Source organism: Lampris incognitus, chromosome 5 (genome assembly GCF_029633865.1).
Source record: "Lampris incognitus isolate fLamInc1 chromosome 5, fLamInc1.hap2, whole genome shotgun sequence".
Classification (NCBI taxonomy): domain Eukaryota; kingdom Metazoa; phylum Chordata; class Actinopteri; order Lampriformes; family Lampridae; genus Lampris; species Lampris incognitus.
Window position 1 is genome coordinate 19,505,557 of NC_079215.1, and position 20,719 is coordinate 19,526,275.

The 20,719-nt window shown below is 41.8% G+C and overlaps 1 protein-coding gene across 1 annotated transcript in view; it reads left to right on the forward strand.

Annotated features, from left to right (window-relative positions):
- The window catches only part of LOC130113339 (sphingosine kinase 1-like), a 72,386-nt gene that overhangs the window by 19,826 nt on the left and 31,841 nt on the right, over window positions 1–20,719 (forward strand). The window contains exon 2 of the mRNA XM_056280927.1: window positions 10,434–10,583. Within this exon, the coding sequence (XP_056136902.1) occupies window positions 10,434–10,583 (150 nt within the window). The remainder of the gene's footprint in view (window positions 1–10,433; window positions 10,584–20,719) is intronic.

Here is a 20,719-nt window from a genome sequence, read left to right on the forward strand (position 1 = left end):
CTAGCACCACTGGCTGGACTAGCACCACTGGCTGGGTGAGCATCTTAATTTTGGTTTCAAAGCTAGAATCAACATAGGTAACTTTTGCAGTACTATAAGAGAGGACACAGTAAGCTAGGCTGGTAGTTTGTTTTTTATATTTCCTGAGAAGGGAAGGGTGGTCAGAGGGCCACTACTGATATTTTTGCATATATAAGCAAATATTGGGGTATTTGTCGAAAATTGTGTAAAATTCTCTATGAGTATCATGATAATATATTCCATAAGCCCATTCAAACAGAAATGTATTAAAAGAGATTCAGAGTTGGATTCAAAGACACAGATGAGCAATGTTCAGAGACTGGGTAATGAGCAAGTGAGTGTTTTTCTACAGACATCTCTGCTAAAATGAAAAGTAATTCCCTTTCAAATTAATAAAACTAACTTTATCAACTTCCAATACAAATCGCATACGCTCAGTGTTTTGTTTTTTTCCTTAAGATAATTTGCTCCTTCCAAAGCTTTGTAATTTGTTAGGTGTCCCTGGGAAAACTTGGTCTCCTGCCTATTTATATTGGAATATCAATATTCACTGCTATACTCTGTAGATAATTTACCAGGCAAGAAAAACTATCTACTACTTGTGCTTCAATGATGCCAAGTACAGCTGTTTGTACAACAATATACTTACGGATATATACAGAAAAATTGTAGGTATTCCTGGGAGCTGAAGTTTCCAATCTCATTGCCGGTTGCACTAAACTATGAAAATTAAATTTAATGATAATGGATGTGAGATTGAAAAAAAGAGGCCGTCAGACTTGATATAGATTGCCATTGAGTATGGGTACTACAGCAAGATAAGTGCTATGTCTGCTGAGTAATATATTGTAATACGCCACGTGGCCGTGGCTGCATCAAGAGTTCCCGCTAGGGTGTTGACTAACGGCGATATGATGCATCTCCCTGATGTTCTTACTGGGTGAAACAGCTCTCAGTTTAAACAAACTCCAGGAATGTGTCACGTTTGCTAACACAGGATGTAAGGGATGTGGTGATATCAGTCCATGATGTGTCTCAGCAACACATTCCCGAATGCAGTTTCACCCAAATGGTTTAGATTTTTTGGGCTTGTGTGTGTGTGTGTGTGTGTGTGTGTGTGTGTGTGTGTGTGTGTGTGTGTGTGTGTGTGTGTGTGTGTGTGGCGGCCTAGCAGTGAGACAGCAGTAGTAGCATTAGCGATTTTCCCCAAGGACTCTTAACTTTTCGGACGTTGTCTGAGACAGAGCTTGGGTTTCTGTCAAGACCTCTGACTCAGCCTCTCTCTTCTCTCTCTCTTTGCTCTCTTGCTCTCTGTTCTCTCTCACTCTCTCTGTTCTCTCTCTCTTCTCTTCTTCTGCTCCCTCTCTCCCTCCCCCCTCTCGCTCTTCTCTCGCTCTCTCTCTCACTCCTCTTTCCCTGGGGGGAACACAGCAGATCTGTGTCAGAGCTGACATCATGGCCTTTATCTCCATTATCCAAACCACTTATCCTGCTCTCAGGGTCGCGGGGATGCTGGAGCCTATCCCAGCAGTCATTGGGCATCATATCCCATCCTATCCCAGCAGTCATTAAAGAAATAGCAGGACAAAACCAAATGCCTATGAATTTTCATAATAGCTTTCAAATTTGCATCTTTTTGTCACAAACTCAAGAACGAACTTGGAAATGAAAATTATAATAATTTTAGAAAAAACTTGGTCCAACTTTTGCTTGTATTTCCAAATGACTGACAATATGCTGTGTGAGAGAGACAAACTGATCTCAAGCCAGTGAACAAGAACAGAAAGATGGGAGCAGAGGAACCCCACGGTTGACTCATCTCAGATGTGGTCTCAGTCATTCAGTGATGTATACCGACAACAGCACCCACTAGATTTACCATTCAGTCTACACAGCAGCTGGTTTCTCAGTGAAAGTCGCAGTCTTCGCCTGTTAAAAGAACATGTGGTTGTGGTTTTTACATGATGGGAACTCCACTTCCTCTACCCTTAGGCAGACTGAGTGTTTTCTTTAAAGAATTTGGTCCTGTCTGCAATGTGCAGTAATCTGACGCTGATCTAGAAAAAATGATGGTAAGGCATTCAAGATTAAGGTTTTCAGTTATAGCTGACCAACTGACTTCAAGGAATCTGTTAGATACCGGAAGTAAAGATTACATAACAACGTGCATGCAGGGACCAAATGGGCTTTCGCTTACATTTGCAGTTTAAAGTCGACGTCCCATCGAAAGCAGCTCCCTCTAAAACATTAAATTAGTGGCAATGTAATTGCCTCGGCTCTCTGGAGGGTTTTCTGCTTTGGAGTTTGTTTTCATTTCGCCATCTAACGTCCCCTCCTTAATCTAACCCCACAGCCTAAAATACCCATATGGGACACACACCATTCCACAGAGTGACAGAAGGTGGTTAGATCTTCTCCACTCCCTCCTGCTACTGTTTTTAGCTGCAACCAGCAGCTCTACAACTCGCTGTGCCACTCTGCCGGTTGCTTGGTTGGTCGATCCGCAAAAATTTCCCCCACCCTTTGGCAGCCACAGTTTTTGCCCCAGGAGGCTGAAATTTGGCATGGATATCCAAAGTGTGTGTGTAAAGGTGTGTGTTTGTGTTCATGCCAATTGGCAAAAAAAGGGGGTATGACAGTGGGAGTGGCCTATATCAAAAAGGCGCATAACTTCTAAACGGATTCACGTAACATGGCAAAACCTTGTAGACACACACACACACACACACACACACAAAGAGACAGATGTGTACATACACACACAGACACACACACACACACACACACACACAAAGAGACAGATGTGTACATACACACACAGACATACACACACATACACACATGCCATTTTGCCACATCCCCTTTCATAATTTATGAACCATTTGTCATAGGGCCTTGCAGGAATTGGGGCCTTGAGTAATTTTCAATTGTTGTAGGCTAGCTCCGCCCCTACACTTTAGCCACACCTTAAGGGAGGTATCATTGGACTCAGCAGAGTTCCTTTTTCCATTGGTGTTAGGCCCTCCACCCACATGTTAGCCACACCCCCTTCATAACCCATTTTCTTTCACTTTCTTTGGCCAAATATACAGTACAGAAAGAATTTCGCATTCAGAGAAGCTCACAATATTTTGCATTACAATACAATTTAATTTACTCAAAAAGATTAAACAACTTGTCTGAGGCTGAGTGCATGGTTGTCAGAGAGCTAAAGATAATGGGATTCAGGCAACTTGTGAATCCTCCCACTCACCTGGAGGGTCGTCTGCTAGATCACTTCCACACCAATTCACACACACATGATCTCTTACCGGAGTAAGAAACACCTCGTTTCTCTGACTATGATGTACTAAAAATCCATTTATGATGCTCTGGAAGTTTACGATAACATGTGGTACTTAAGAGGAGTGTAACAGTTTTAGCTGCAACCAGCAGGTCTGTAAGTAGTTCTGCTGGTCTATCAGTTCATTGGTCCACAAAGCTGTGCCCACCCTATAGCAACCACAGCTTCCTAGCTATGAGGAGGAAACTTGCATTGGAGGTCAAGTGTTTGTGAGGTTATGATGTGTAATGCATGCACGCGTGGGTGCATGCACATAGGCGGTCGCAGCTATTGCGAATTTGTTCTTGTTTTTCTTTCTTTCAGTCTTTTCTCCATGCACCCCCCTCAAACAACACAGAAGATGATTCAGGCCAGGCTTTATCTATCTATGTATCTATCTATCCGTCCGTCTGTCTGTCTGTTCTCTCTCACTCTGTTTATCTCTCCTCTCTGCTTATTTCTTTCTCAATATAGATTTAGAGGAAGCTAACCACCACCATCTCCGCCTCCATCCTCCACACCCTTTGTGGTCTGCCTCAGACATGATCTGCTGACATGCTTCCACTTGCCTTTCAACACACAGCACTGGGCATGGACAACACCTAAAGTTGTCACCGAACAACTTTAGCAAGCTAATACAAAATGGTTAACACCCACTTGCAGTGTGCATGACTGGAGTTAGCATATGGCACGTTATTGTTAAGACAGGTTTATGTGGTTTGCAGGTAGATTTATTATTCAAGTTGATCAAGTAAAACATGACAGAGGCATGGCAATACTTACACCATTTTGTCATGGGAGAGTTTGAGCTTGCTATCTTGAACTTTTCAGGATTTTACTGTTGTCATCTGCGCATTTTTTAGGGTGGGGTTATATCAAGGTCTGTGTGTGTGTGTGTGTGTGTGTGTGTGTGTGTGTGTGTGTGTGTGTGTGTGTGTGAGAGAGTCACGGGAGGTGGGTTGCTTCATGACTCCTCAGCTCCAAGAAACTTACGCAGCACACAAATTACTTAATTCTGGAAAAATCCCATTACACAAAACAAGAAACTTAAGTCAGAGGTGGGGCGTTTGGTGTTTCCACATCGAGCCAAGGATCTGTAACACCGACTAGGATTTTAACACAATTTACGTCCCTCACTGTCATGCTGTACGTCACACTTTAGATCTCTTTCTGGCTTTTCCTGTAACTGACTTGGCACTAAACTAACATTCATCAGATTGTAATAGAGGAGGAAAAAATCTGGCAGGGGAAGTATGAGCAGGGTCCGACACATGGTAATCTATTGATATTAATCCTGTTAATGGGAAAACTGAAAAGTTCCCAATTCAATTCAATTCAATTCAATTTTATTGTCATTAAAAACAATGTGCAGGCACATGTTAAAAATGAAATGAGGGCTGTGGCTTCACCAATCAGTGCAAGACAGACACAGGCAAACACAGCAAATACAATATAAGATATACACGGGAGATATACAATGGGCATTTGTCAAGGTTTTAGAAACGTAGCTGACACAGTGTGAAAGTATGGACACATCCATGTGTGTCTGAATTATTCATGTACTAAATGCTCACCACGACAGGCTGGAAGGTGCATATGAACTTTATGTATAAAAAACACAAAGACCGGCGTCTGGATAGCATAGCGGTCTATTCTGTTGCCTACCAATACGGGGATCGCCGGTTCGAATCCCCATGTTACCTGCGGCTTGGTCAGGCATCCCTACAGACACAGTTGGCTGTGTCTGGTGGTCAGAAGCCAGATGTGGGTATGTGTCCTGGTCGCTGCACTAGCACCTCCTCTGGTCGGTCCGGGCACCTGTTCGGGGGGGAGGGGGAACTGGGGGGAATAGCGTGATCCTCCCGCACACTATGTTCCCCTGGCGAAACTCCTCACTGTCAGGTGAAAAGAAGCGGCTGGCGACTCCACATGTATCGGAGGAGGCATGTGGTAGTCTGCAGCCCTCCCCGGATCGGCAGAGGGGGTGGAGCAGCAACCGGGATGGCTTGGAAGAGTGGGGTACTTGGCCAAGTACAATTGGGGAGAAAAGGGGGGGGGGCATGGTTTATCTACGAATTAGGGTCAGTAAACCTACATAGAACCGTAAAGAGTAGATGATAAAGATTGATATGAGAAGTTGAAATGTGTGGAATCAAGTTAAGAAGTTCACTAGTTATGGAAAAAACTGTGCATCATTGGAACTATGACCCATGAAACAGATAGAACCTTAACCTCTGTTTTCCTGTCTGATGACTAACTACAAAAAGAGGCTTTGTTAAGCATTTTTTTTTCAGAAATACTACCTAGGGGTTACACAACACACTTTCACATCCAGACATGAACACACACACACACACAGGCACAATCCCTCTTCTGACCGTGTAACTCCCAGAGTAAAGCCAACGTGGACATGGACCCATCGGAGCCTCATAATTCAGTTTCCTAATTATGGCGGTTCAGTGGCGTATTGTGTCCGGCTGTGCGTGGCAAACGCTCTCTATCCTGGCACCTCTCTCGTTCCTTGTTGAGATAGCTGACTCAGATGTAATCTCAGACAGCAAATGCTGTGTCAGGTTGCACTACATACAGGGAACTTTGACGGAAGTTGGGTGAGACACTGGCATTGGTGACTATGCATGAATAGGAACTTGTAGTATAAGGATGACTGGTCAAAAAGCTGCTGTGGTACACGGGCCACATGAAGTTGAGCCATACTATAATGTCAGATGATTTCCTTAATACGGGTATTTTTTTCTTTTCTTCGAACCATGTTGGAACACGTGCAGCAGTCTGCAGACTATGATGAGGGTGTCCCATGCAGTCCCACTTGAATTACAGTGTTTAGATGACTGATGTCCATTTGCAGACACAACATTCTTGAAGTGACCCATTTGGGGCATTAAGACTGATGTGAAGCCTTCCCCACCCCGGCCGACTCTCTGCAATCAAGGAAAAGCGGGAGATGAAAAAAGATGGACTTGGTAGATTAAACAGTCATCCATGTTTCAGGCTAATGAGGGCCGACACACAGCTGAATGCAGACCAGAGCACAAGGCTCCAACAATAGTGAACTATTCTCAGACACCGGGCACCCAGATTGCTATGATAAGATCGCTGTGCTGACAAAAAAAAAAAAAGTTGTTTTTCTTCCAGGCTCTTGGGTTTTCCCCTCTCTTTTAAACTGTCATTTCCTTTGGTGAATATCTCACTGGTGATTATTCCATTAAGATCGGCGACGATTCCCATGCTCCCAGTTCGGAGACTACAGATGAGACGTCTGTAACCACAGATCTAGACCAGCACATCTGAAAAACAGAGCAAAGCAACACTCCAATGCAGGATTGTTGTTTTTCTCAAGACCGGTCTGGAGAAAACGGTTTGTGTTAATTGAATAAGGGTGCCAACTAAAAGTTGTTTGTCTCTTCGTTGTTCCCCTTTTAATTTCCCTTCCTATCCTATCAGCCCTATTTGTCTTCATATAAAACTATTATCACAGCGTCTATAACAATTCCTCATAGCTGCATTGGCTTTCTGTGGTTAGTCACTTCATAGACTGGCCTTGCCCATATAGTTAGCGATTAGCTGCAACCTTTTTTTCGTCCATGATCTCATTGCAGCCGCATATATCATTAGTTAAACCTGATCTACATTCAGGGTGGGGATTCGCCAATCCCTATACAAACAAACCAGACACACTATCTGCTATCGTTAACCATCAACCCTAATTCTCACGACTGTATCCTCCCTAGGAATAAATGTCCATTGCAGATTCAATGGATGTCTATAGTTTTTTCTTTCTTTGCCAGTATGCTTCCATCATTTTGTGTCATGCTTTGGCTTTGTGCCATCCTTTCGCAGCAACCCAAGCCAGCAAAGATGGAGAAGTATCTAAAAATTGCAGAGAGAGGTTCCTCTGGGATGTTTTAAATAAAGAGAGAGGGGGTGATACAGAGGAAGTGGAACAACGTCGGAGAAAAAAAAGGGGTTGTGTGGGTGTCAGGGTGCGCAGACAGCAAGGTCAGGGGCCTTTAGTGCCAACTCTCATACTTACTGATTCATGAGGGCACTTTACTGGCATCACACCCACCTCGGAGAGCACCGTCGTGATGTTGTAGGGGTGAGTCAATGGAAACATCCACCCAGAGGACAAAGACGTTGTGCCTTTCATAATGTAACTGGATCCAGACAACGTTATTACCGAGCGTGGATGTAATTAATTATTGCAGTTATTGCAGAGCGTGACTGTAAAACACTAGCATTTTATCTCAGACACATCAGCACGGCTATCAGTGACCTATAATAAACGTTGGATTGACAATATGTGACGCCACCGCGATGCCATCTTGGTATTCCTTCATCAGTGTTTGAGTAGCAGACATATTTGTAAACTAGGTAAGCATTAATGCCGCCCACATTGTCTGCTTAAGTTATGCATATCAGTGCGCTTAATACCATGTGCCATTAATACCGTTAAATCTTAAAACATGCAGTTAAAGCCCATTAATGTTCAAAATAACATAATTACAACCATAAACACATGATGAATTAATATTTCTTCTAACGTTGCTATCTCCTGTGTATAGTTTCGCCGCATGCGATTGTCCATGAGTGAGTGATGGAGTTTCCCCATTGGTCGGACGGCCGAGTTGGAGTTTCCCCATTGGCCGTTGCACTTTCAAAACGGATTGACGTGAAGTTTTCAATTACGTCATTAACTGTTAACGGAATTGATGTTAAAACAGCCGCTTTTCAAACGTAGTCGCACGGTCGGCTGTATCCGGTGGGCCCAAGGGCCACGGCCCCTGTACGGAGCTGCGCCCGAAGAGAAGGCAACGAGGGCGGTCTGACAGGACGCAGAAGCAGGGCAGGCTAAGCTAACGGCTAGCTCATGCAGCCCAGCAGTTCCAACAGTCATCCTGGCTGGTGTTCGCTCTCTTGGACAGTGACATTTTATATATATATATATATATATATACACACACACACACATATATATGGTGTGTGTGTGTGTGTTGTAAGTGTTTTTGTAGTTTTGTAGTTTTTGTTGTTTTTTTTGTTTTTTTTTTTGTAGTTTGGATATATGTGTTTTTGTCTGCGTTAAACTGCTCTGGGCTGGGAGAAATTAAATGACAAATAAATGTTCCTGATTCCTGAAAAACAGTCGTTTCATAAATGTAGTTGCGGTCCAGCCATAAACCAGGTTTTAACCTAGTCTTGGTTAAATGTAGTCTTGCAGCCATATGCTGTGCATGTAGTCATTGTGACAAGCCGGCAGAAACCTCAGACGCAATTGACTTCTTAAGGAATACAAATACGGCTGCTGAGGAACTTGCGTTGACTTTCTACCATTACGTTGTCAATCCATAGTTTATTATAGATCAGTGATGGCCATGGCCCTGTTAGTGTCAGAGAACCCTGATCAGACTCCAGCAGCAAACAGTAAATCAATCGACAAAAATCGATTGGTATACAAGGTGTGTGTGTGTTTCTTGAACTGAAAGTGCCATATCTTACTTAGAACAGCAAATCCTGCCGGTTCTGTTTTCATCGAGATAAGTGAGTTTGTCCCCGGAGCATTTATAGTTCTGCTGTCCCACCCCAAGTTACTCATTTATTAGCTGTCAGACTTGTTTGGATAGCTCTTCCCCCCTCCAGATGAAAGTATTTTGAGCTTTTAAATATTTTACAGCAGACTGCAGTGCAAAATTACATCATCCTCCTGGAGGAGTTTCGTTTTTAAAAGGAATTTTGTTGGTTTGGCTGCTGGCACAAATAAATCCTTTACTGGTGATCTTGACAGGCACAGATCCACAGACCTAACTGGTGTCAGCGAGGCGAGCCAGTAGTGGAGTATTTGTGTATCAACCAGAAAATAAAACCTGTTTTGTGTCTTCAGACCTCCAGTCTGGCTGATGTTACGCTCTCATGTTACTCAGTTGTCCTTTCTGAGCCTACTGTATCAAAAGCATGACGGTAATGAGAAGAATAACAGAAGAAAAAAACAACACACACAAGTGGTTAATTGGATTGAGTTTTCTAAGGCAGGCCCTAAATTGGTCGATTAAAATAATGACATGCAAATCCAGAAAGGGAAAGTGCTGGATCAAGAAACATGCAAAATACAGCAGAAGATCCGAACACAAGAAAGCTCCCATTTGAGGGATTTATTTGCGGTATGACAGGCCGTTTCATAATTTATTTGCTGTAAGGCACCAGTCACTAAAAACACTAGATCTTATTTTTAAACACATGTCATTATTATGACTGTCATTAGTCGCTAGTTGCTAAAAATTAGACACTGGGTCTTTCAAAATAAGCATTAGTTACTAATTTGGTTATGACTAGTCACTTTTCTCTTTTACTAGTAACAATTCAATAAACACTAGTTATTTTATTTTAGCGACTAGTACCTAATTTAAAGGCACTAGTCACCATTATATTTTTACTATGAAAATACCAAGCTGCCTATCAATCTTATGAGGCGTCACATATTAGATATCAACTTCTCACCAATTGCTTGTCACTGCTTAAATAGCACTAGTAAATCCAATTCTACTAGTCATTTTACACAAGTTACTAGTAAGTATTCACCAGTGACTAGCTGCCATTCGGATTTTCACTTGCCACAGTTACATTGTTACTAGTTGTTATGCGATATTAACAGTCATCTTTTTAATGAGATCTAGTTTCTAATCCAAATAAAAGTATCAATATATATGTTTTTACTTAATGCATATATTTAACACTAGTCGATTAAGATGACTAGTCACAACTAGATGTTGATATCGGTTTTAGATTTGAATAGTCAAAATTAAAAAGTTGGTAAAATTGAATAGCAATTAGTCGCTTGTGAAGGAACTACCCAGCTTTATTCAGAAGCAACTAGTAACAGCAGGACATTCGCTAGTAATTACTGGGATTGCAGCAAGTATTAATAAACAGTCACCAGTAACTAATATATGCATTTATGTTATTTGGTATTACAGTGGCAATGAACCCTCGTTAACAGCTATATCAACTGCTTTCGTAACCGACCCGTCCTTTCTTTTTTCCCTGTCATCTCTCCTCACCCACTTTCTCCCCTCGGTAGGAGGGTCGTTTAGCGAGGTGCATCGGCCCTGCCGCATGATGCTGCTGGTCAACCCACAGAGTGGAAAAGGACAGGCCCTCTCTCTGTACAACAGCCACATTCAACGCATGCTCAACGAGGCCGGGGTCCCACACACACTGGTCATCACTGGTGAGCAGCACTGTAGACACACACACACACACACACACACACACACTCTCTCTCTCTCTTCAGGGTCTTCAATGAGGGCCACAAGGTGGGAGTAGCACGGGGTTAATTGTCCAGATAACAGTTAATTTCCACGGTTCAGCAGTTAATTCTCAAAAGCCTTTTTTTTTCCAAGGCACACCACAGCTTTTCCAGCCACTGCAAGGGGAACTTTGAAACATGAGGTCAAACACATAGAAATACATAGAAAAACATATGCAGAGGTTAGTCGGCCACAGTTTTGCCTCATTGACCATATTGGCCGGCCCATATTTTTCCTGCCTCCAAATCAGTCCTCAAACCACAACCCACCAGTCATACATATACGTACAGATGCAGTCCTACTGATGTTCCTCTGCATAATCATGCAGATGAATGTTTTTAATTTTGAGTTGCACATTAATGAATACATCTATAGTGTAAGGACATAAAAGTATGTTCAAGCATGGCCGTACATTCAGCTGTGTTAATATTGGTGATACTGATGCATGATTACAACAGTGATTTTGTTGACACACATACATGCAAATACACACACACACACACACACAAATGGTCAAACAAACTCAGATTTTGTACTTAAGACTTTTATCTACTCTATATATCACAATTACATATGATTTGAACAAAATTTCAATAACTTATGAAAACACGGCTCAAAAGTGTGCTCGTGTGGCTCATCAGACCATTCCTCGGGACTGGAGGGGCGGGTCACATCCTGCTTCATTGAAGTCTATATCATATAAATATATAAGTCCCATCACATCACAAATAAATTACATCATTGGCCTGAGGTCAAGGATGTGACATTGGAGCTGCTGCATGCTTATTCAAACCGAATATATACTTTTCTAGCAAACTGACACAGTGAGGCTGTTTATACGTAGCTTATGACTTAAATACCGGTAGTAACCTTTACGAGATCACATCTCATTCTAATTGTGTATCCCAGCCATAAGATAGATACACACATTAAACAAGATACATTTAAAATATAGTTGAAAACACTTATTTTTTTTGTTAAAATCTTAACTGGGAATATACTGCCGACACCTCTCTCCTCAGGCCGCAGGCAGCAGGTTGTGGCTGCCTAAAAGGGCCCCGAGAACTTTTTTTTTTAACATATTTTATTTTATTATTTAGTGCTTTTTTATCATGTACAATTGTTTTTTACATTGCAACAACACAATGTCAGAATTTCAGTGCAGGGGAGAGTCAATGCATAAAAATAATAATTATGGTCTAAATATAATACAATGCAAAAAAGAGAAAATAAAAGGAAAAAAATAAAATAAATAAATGAATAAATAAACAAGGAAAGGCTGACACAAAAATAAACTTATGAGGTTGATGGTCAGATGATGATGATGATGATAATAACAGCCACTATGCCAGGAGTCTTTCAGAAAAAAAAAAGTGTAAAACTAAGCTGTTCATTTATCTAATGTGTTTAATATTTTTTCCAAGATGAGAGATGTTTTCATTGCCTTTTTGTTAGAAGTTATTTTAGAAAAAGAACATGTAATCAATGTAAAATAATAGAATATTGGGTTTGGAGCCCATCACCTTGGATTTGTGAATGTGAAATCTACCAAACAAACACAGAATTTTGAGAGCATTATAGCTACAGGAGATGAGCCAGTATTGCAATCAAGGAACAAGACCATACCTTCTTTTATACTACATAGTTTGTTAAATGTATCAAAAATGAGCAATGCAATATCTGTCCATAGTTTAGAGGAATAAGGACAATTAAAGAATAAACATAAAATAGTTTCTTCTTCTGTGTTACAGAATAAAAATTTTGCTGAGATTTCTGCTTTAAATTTGCATAAAAATGTGTTACATGGGTAATATTTATGTAGTATCTTCAAGTGAATTTCTTTGACTTTATTGGGTATGAAGAACTTGCTAGACTCAGACCATATATATTTTCACTGACAGACATTGGGAAAGATAGCTTCCAAATACAGAATGTTTTAGGAACACAGCTTTCGTCTGATGTAAGTGTTCTCCTGATGTGCACATTATTACATTTGCGATCAAGTAGGTTTATGCGCCCCTATTTTAATTTTGGGGAGTTCTCCAGAAAAAGGGCCATAAAGTAAGGGAGCCTTTACAAGATGAATCAGTCCTGTAGATATACTGTTGGCATTTTTTTCATATTCCTTCTTAGAAAGGTTTGCACCAGTTTTTGGATGCCATCCTCATAACTGTAAAGTCCAACCTGGGAATTTATCAAGTCCAATACAAATATTATATCATTGTCAATCCAGTTCTTAAAAAATATGGTCTTGTTTCTAAACAGCACATACTGGTTGTTCCAAATAGCACAGGTATGGGGGGAGAAATTATGTTTGAATGCTAATTTCCAGGCTTCAAGAGCTTGTTTGTGGAAGTTTATTAGTTTAAGGGACAATTTACTACATTTATAATTACAGGAAAGTAAAAATTTTAATCCACCACATTTCTCAAAAATCAGGTTTGGGATATAATACCATGGGGAATCATTATCAGCAAGGCAGTGCTTTAACCAGTTGATTTTAAAGCTATTATTAATAGTATTGAAGTCCAAAGCATTAATCTCACCTTCAGAATATCTTCTAATTGTTTTCCTTTATACATATTCAGTCTTATTTCTCCAAATAAATTTAAATAAGAGCGAATTAAAGGCTGCACACGTTTTGTTGTCAACATTGAAAGACAATGCTGGGTACACAAGCCTGGAAAGGCCTTCCACTTTAGATAGTAACACTCAGCCTTGAATAGTAAGATCTCTCTGTAACCAGCAACTAAAGATATTTTTTGCTTTTTCTAATTTTGGGCCTGAAGTTCCCTAAATTCTATCAGAGGACACTTTGTATATCTTAATACCAAGGTATTGAACTGATTGTTTTACTTGTAACCCACATATAGATTTTTTGTCAGTGTCATGTACATACATTACTTCACTCTTGTTTTGACTGATAGTTAGACCAGAAGCATTTGAAAAATCTTTTAAAGACTCTAGGATGGATCCTCGGTTCAAATCCCCGTGTTACCTCTGGCTTGGTCGGGTGTCCCTACAGACACAATTGGCCGTGTTTGCGGGTGGGAAGCCGGATGTGGGCATGTGTCCTGGTCGCTGCACTAATTAGAATCAGAATCCTTTATTCATCCCCAAGGGGAAATTGGGTTCTATTACAGACACTTACGCTCTAATAACTAAAAACTAACAAGATACAAGATAAGAAAATAGAAACAAATAGAAACAAGACTAGCGCCTCCTCTGGTCGGTGGGGGCGCCTGTTCAGGGGGGAGGGGGAACTGGGAGGAATAGCATGATCCTCCCAAACGCACTACATCCCCCTGGTGAAACTCCTCACTGTCAGGTGAAAAGAAGCAGCTGGCGACTCCACATGTATCGGAGGAGGCATGTTGTAGTCTGCAGCCCTCCCCAGATCGGCAGAGGGGATGGAGCACTGACCAGGACGGCTCAGAAAGGTGGGGTAACTGGACAGATACAATTGGGGAGAAAAAGGGGAGAAAAAAAAGACTCTAGGATGATTGGAACCTGATTTGCATTTTTTAGAAAAAGACATGTATCATCAGCCAGTTGGCTTATTTTTAGATCAGTATCCCAAATTTGTAATACCCTTGATATCGGAATTGTGAACAACATATAAATTAATAAGTTCTGCAACTATCAAAAATAAATAAGCGGATATTGGGCATCCCTGTCTAATTCCTCTTTGAATTTCAAAATGCGGAGAGGGGCCTTTAAGCAGTGAGACATTACTATTGATATTTTCATACAGAGTTTTGATTATATTTCTAAACTTATTACCAAAACCAAAATTAACCAAAGCTTCAAAAATAAAGGGGTGTGGGGCGTTTGGGTAGCGTAGCAGTCTATTCCGTTGTCTACCAACACAGGATCTCTTGTTCAAATCTCCATGTTAGCTCCGGCTTGGTCGGGCGTCCCTGCAGACACAATTGGCCGTGTCCGTGGGTGGGAAGCTGGATGTGGGTGAGTGGGATAATTGGCTATGTACAATTGGGGAGAAAAAAATGGGGTAAAATAAAAATAAAATAAAATAAAGGGGTGCTCAACAGTATCAACAGCCTTGTAAAAATCTAGGAATAGTATAATTGCATCATCATGGATTAGATCTGGATAGTCGATAATATCCAGGACCAGGCAGATATTGTTTGAGATGTGTCTAGCTTTCATGAAGCCTGACTGTGTAACAGAAATTATTTCTTCTAAACAAAGCTTTAATCTATGGGCATATAATGCACCTAACAATTTGTAATCCGAGTTGAGCATTGTGAATGGACAACAATTATCTAAAAATATAATGTCTTCGTTAGGTTTTGGTATTAATGTAATAAGTCCTTGCCTCCTTGACTCCTACAGCTCACCCTTTTTTGAAAATCCCTCAAACAAATCTAAAACTAGCTCTCTAATATCATCCCAGAAAGTTATATAAAACTCAAAGGGTAGGCCGTCAGGGCCAGGGCTTTTATTAAGGGGGACGGGGTTCTTTTGACTACTTCATCTAATTCTTCTAAGTGGACACTCACCAAAGTCAGCAATATCTTGACTAATTTTAGGGATAAATAAATTGACTTTATCAAAGAAATACTTGCAATAAGGTGGGCTAAAGGATGTAGTGTACATCTTTGATAGAAACTAGAAACAAATGCAGAAACTGAAGATTCTTCACTACTTAAGACTCCATTGATATAGAGGGATGATACTTTTGTTTTCGTTTCTTTTTTTTCTCTAATGTAGCCCGTGGAATTAGATACCACACAGGACACAATTACTTCCGGGGTTCTTGTAGCTTTAATTTTATTGTTTGAACCTTCGAATGCAGATCGTTTTACTGAGTGCATAAATTCCTGTGTCTTTCGAGCAAACAGCTCATAAATGTTCACAGATGTGGCAAGTTTAACAGAAAAGATTTTAAAAGGAAAATAATAAATACAAAATACGGTGCAAAATACGGCAGTGGACTATGTATGTTAAACAGGGTTTAACAAAGACATGTGGGACTTCCTGAAGATTGCACAACTTCTCACTCTGTCAGTTACCTTGTCATGCATGCAATGGCGAACAGTGGTCGACAGCTCGCGCCCAGAATCACCGAACATCAACTCCAGTAGCATCTAAATCAAACCATCTTGTCAAATTACCGACATATAATATTGTTTGGAATAATGTTACAGGTATATTTCACAAGGTATTTACACCTACTTACTATGGAGTCAGAGCACCGTCACACCGCAATCTCCAGGTGGTTCACACAAGAAAAAGAAAGAGTACCCAAGATGCACTTGGATAACTTGCACGGAGTTACAATAAAAGTCCGCAACACTGCCACTTACTGGTCAAAACATGCAATGACAACCAAAACTATAAAAATACACTCACAATCTGCTTCACAATTTAATACATCAAATGACATTTTACAAGGCTTGACAGTGTAACGATTACATATATTAACAGTTAAACTATACTAAATTTAAGTGGAAAATCATTTAACATATTTAACAGATTTACCACCCGGCTACACTAATTTGAAAAAAATATGTAGAATTCTTTTCTCCAAATTCTAGCTACTTTGCACTGGACCTTATGAGGCACCTTTTGCTTTTTCAACATAAAGAGAATTCACATTCTCCTGTAGTGAATATAGTTTCTCTTTATCATCTTCAGTAGGTTTCAGGCTCACAATGACGAAGGGCCCACAAAGCAGACTGACACAGGTAGTAAAAGTTCCAAAAAGGTTTAATCAGGCAAAAAGGTCGGTACACAGGAATCAATCAGATCAGGCAGAGGTATCAAAGACAGCAGGCAAAAGGCAGACTCACAAAAACTAGGCAATGGTCAAAACACTTACTGGGAAGACAAGAAAGTAATGCTGGAACGCTCACACAGGGGTAAAGATGAACTGGCAACATGAGGGAGCAAACACATGGCTTAAATATGCACATGGGGGAGACAGTGACACACAGGTGGAACACATTAGGGCGGGACCGGTAATCACACAGGAGGGAAACTTGACAGGAAGAGACATCTAGGATCTGGAGCTGGTCATGACAGACCCCCCCCCCCAACCCCCCCCCACACACACACACACACACACACACACACCTCTACGGCTGCCACCTAACAGCCCAAGATCTTCAGGATGCTGTCGGTGGAAATCCCTGATGAGGTCGGGGTCCATAATGAACCTGGCGGGGACCCAAGATCTTTCCTCTGGACCGGAGGCCTCCTGAAAGCCATGCCCTCGACGACGCACAGCCAGGAGCTTCCTAACTGTGTACACTGGGCCACCATCCACGAGTCGGGGGGATGGTGGGGGTCTGGAGGCTGGGACCAACATGCTTTCCTTGACTTGAGCCTTACAGCAACAGGATTAACCACCTTGGACACAGGAAATGGGCCGATGAACCGGGGAGCTGGGACTCAGTGTGCATAGGGAGGTCTCGGGTCGGGGTCTCGGTTCCTGAAGCTTTTTTTCGCTCCCTCCAACTTTTTAACTTTCTCTTCTAGGCTAGCAACTTTATTGCCAGCATCACCTGCCTGTTTTCCTGTCTCATACAGCAAGGTGGTAAAATCCTGGATGGTCTTGGTATTGGCCTCCACGGTAGCTTCAATTGGTAGCGCCTCTCAAGAAACATGTTCTGTCTTTCACCAATCTGTTCAGTTGTGGCAAGGAGCATGGAGTTTGTCACGTCAGATTGCTTGTGTTCATTTTTCCTCATTTTGTGGAGAGGACTGCTTACAGGCGTCTCCGGGGGAAAAAATCATATTTTCGGATGAGTCCTCAATTGAAGTTGTTTTAGCATAGTTGTGTGTTCTTTTACGTTATCCGAAGATTTAGCCCTCTCCATATCTCGGCAGCAAAACACTGATGCACGTCAACCTTAACTAGCAAGCGAATGTTAGCAAAGCGTGGTAGCAAACGTAAACATATTTACAATGAAGACAAAATGGATCTATACTTTTCAAAACACCGTGGAAAGTGTGTCCTTGGGCAGTTGGAAACAATACATAATTATGTGTAAAGGGTAAATAAAACTATATTTTGCACAAAATGAAGCTCCGGCTCTTAAAAATGCAAATTACAGAGGGCGTGCAAGATGGCGACCTAGGGTACCGAGAACTACTTGGTCGCATGCGGTTGAATGGGGCGTGGTTACGCTGTTAAAATCCATCCATATAGGGAAAGTGGTCGCAGAGAAATTGTTCCGCAAAAACGTTCTGCCTGAAAAGCGTTGTTGTGTGGGGTGGCCAGAGGGGTGGGCAGACTTTAGTATGTGGTGGCCATGGCCATCCTGGGCCACCCCTTCACTCCGCCCCTGTTGACCTCACATTGCTAATAACAATAATATTAGACAGACAGTGCAATTAGCGAGAAACATAATGGTTCCGCTTTATCCCTGCGAACCTGTAGATTCTGACATTTCAAATGCAGAGACAGAGGTACTGCCATCAGTAAAATGGCATGCTAATTTTGCTCTGGTCACAGAGATCCCGAATGGTAAATTACATGCAAAATACTGCTAGACATATAATCAGTTGGTGGAATTGTTCAGTGAAACACGCTATGTTAGCAAACAACCTCATTTGTACTGAAAACGAGGCCTGTAGCGTTCAAATCTGGATCTATTGCTCCATTAAAAACATTTTTTGTACGGCCCTTTGTAATCCCTCTATAATCTCTTTGCGTATGCTTTTTCTAATTCACACCAACTGTTAGAAAAAAAGAACACACACATTTTTATGTTTCAAAACTGCAATGTAATTATATTCACATATTTTTAGATGGCTACTATATTGTGTGCATATATCAGACTGCAAATTATGTATTTGCATTGTATTATGGAATTCCTTGTCTGGGGGCTCTTTAATTACGACACACACACACACTCCACAATGTTTTGTAAACAAGGCATCTTTATCCCTGACAATCCCACACACTCACATGTCAATCTCCTGCATGCAATATTCACTGGCGGTGAGTGATTATACGCGGAAAGGCAAACACACTCAGCCCAGCCAACATCTCCACAACAATGAATGAGCCTTCAGCATGCGCTTTTCTCAGTTTGTTAAAGGTACAGTCTGTAAAGACATGCTATATGGAGGACTGCAACACCCCAAGCGCTCACCTAACATTAAGAAACATGACATGTCTCACCATCAGGTCAACATCGTGCATTTGTTTGAGAAATGGAGACAACTGAAAGCCTCAAAAAAAGAACTGAAAGTGATGCGGCATCGGTCAGTTTCCTCTTTCACAAGTAATAAAGCGAACAACATTTGTGACGTCCGACCAAAACAGCAGCAGCAGTGGGGCGGACAGCCGCTGTGCATAAATTGCGGACTGCAACTTTAACGCGACCTCATAGCTCTGTCTCACACAAATTCAAGATAGTCTGAGTTAGCGTCACGACTGGCTAGACAAACCCCAGTCATGGCACAAATCTCACAACAATGTTTATTCTAAGTGATATTTGCATAAAAAGGGGTGCTTTTGTGACAAATAGCCAGTTGCATGCCCTGACAAATCCAGAGCAGTGTTTTTCGTCCCCCATGAGAGTAAATGATTATGACAATTGTCACGCAAGATTAAAAAAAGAGCAACAGAGAGACGTTTCACAGCAAAAGGGGCACTGCTGGTGCTGCTGAGGCTAAAGAGGATTTGCAGCAGAGAATTGCAGATAGTGTAAATCTGCAAGTAAATATGATAATCACTACACCATCACAGTGATGGCTTTACTTTGACACGCTGCATTAGCGATGTAAGGCTCCAGACGCTTGTAGCGGCTGTTCTGTGAGGGCTTTGCACTCTCCCCTTACAATTTTTATAACTCAATACATTTAAATTTGCTTTTCTATATTTTATGTATTAACTGTGTATTACTTTGCTCTGTGTGTATTCTCTGGTTGTACATTGTAATTCGGTTACTCAAAGCATTCAACACCTATTGCATGTCGGTCTGTCCTGGAAGACGGATCCCTCCTCTGTTGCTCTTCCTGAGCTTTCTCCTATTTTTTTTTCTTTTCCTGATGAGGTTTTCTGACCCATCTGACTCGAGGGTCTAAGGATAGCAGGTGGCATATATTGCACTGATTGTAAAGCCCTTTGGGACTAAATTGTGATTTGGGGCTGTACAAATAAGCTTGACTGAGTCAAGTCAAGCCTCTTGTATGACGACGGATAAATACTACATGACAAAGAAATTGTTCTCACTAAATGTTGAATTGAAATTTTTACTGAGTGACACTGACAATTAAAGTTTGCAATGCCCCCCCCCTCCTTTTTTCCTACCCAATTGTACTTGGCCAGTTACCCTTTTTTCCAAGCCGTTCCGGTTGCTGCTCCACCCCCTCTGCCGATCCGGGGAGGGCTGCAGACTACCACGTGCCTCTTCTGATACATGTGGAGTCACCAGTCACTTCTTTTCACCTGACAGTGAGGAGTTTCGCCAGGGGGACGTAGCATGTGGGAGGATCACGCTATCCCCCCACCCCCCCAAACAGACACCCCGACCGACCGACCAGAGGAGGCGCTAGTGCAGCAACCAGAACACATACCCACATCCGGCTTCCAACCCGCAGACACAGCCAATCGTGTCTGTAGGGATGCCCAACCAAGCCGGAGATAACACGGGGATTTGAACCGGCGAACCCAGTGTTGGTGGGCAACAGAATACACCGCTACGCTACCCAGACACTCCACGTTTGCAATGCCAGTGCCAAAGATGCCAATGCCAAAAAAAAAATGCTGATGTCATTTTTTTCTTTTCCACTCTGTTGGTGAAGGGGGCGCTTAACACAGTGTTGGACCCGAAGGTCTGATCTTAAAAGTGGAGTTAAAACGGTATTATAACTCCACTTTTAAATGGAGTGACTCGGGCCTCGGGTGATACCCAAAGCTAGCTCCCTATAACCCACTTGTCATGCTTTGTGACACTCACCCCAGATCTCTCTCTCTCTCCCTCACTGCCTTTCTCTCCGTCTCTCGCTCTGTCGATCTCTCCAGCGAGTCGTCCTTCCTCCTGTCATATAAATCCTCAACATGTTTTTAGTTGCAGCC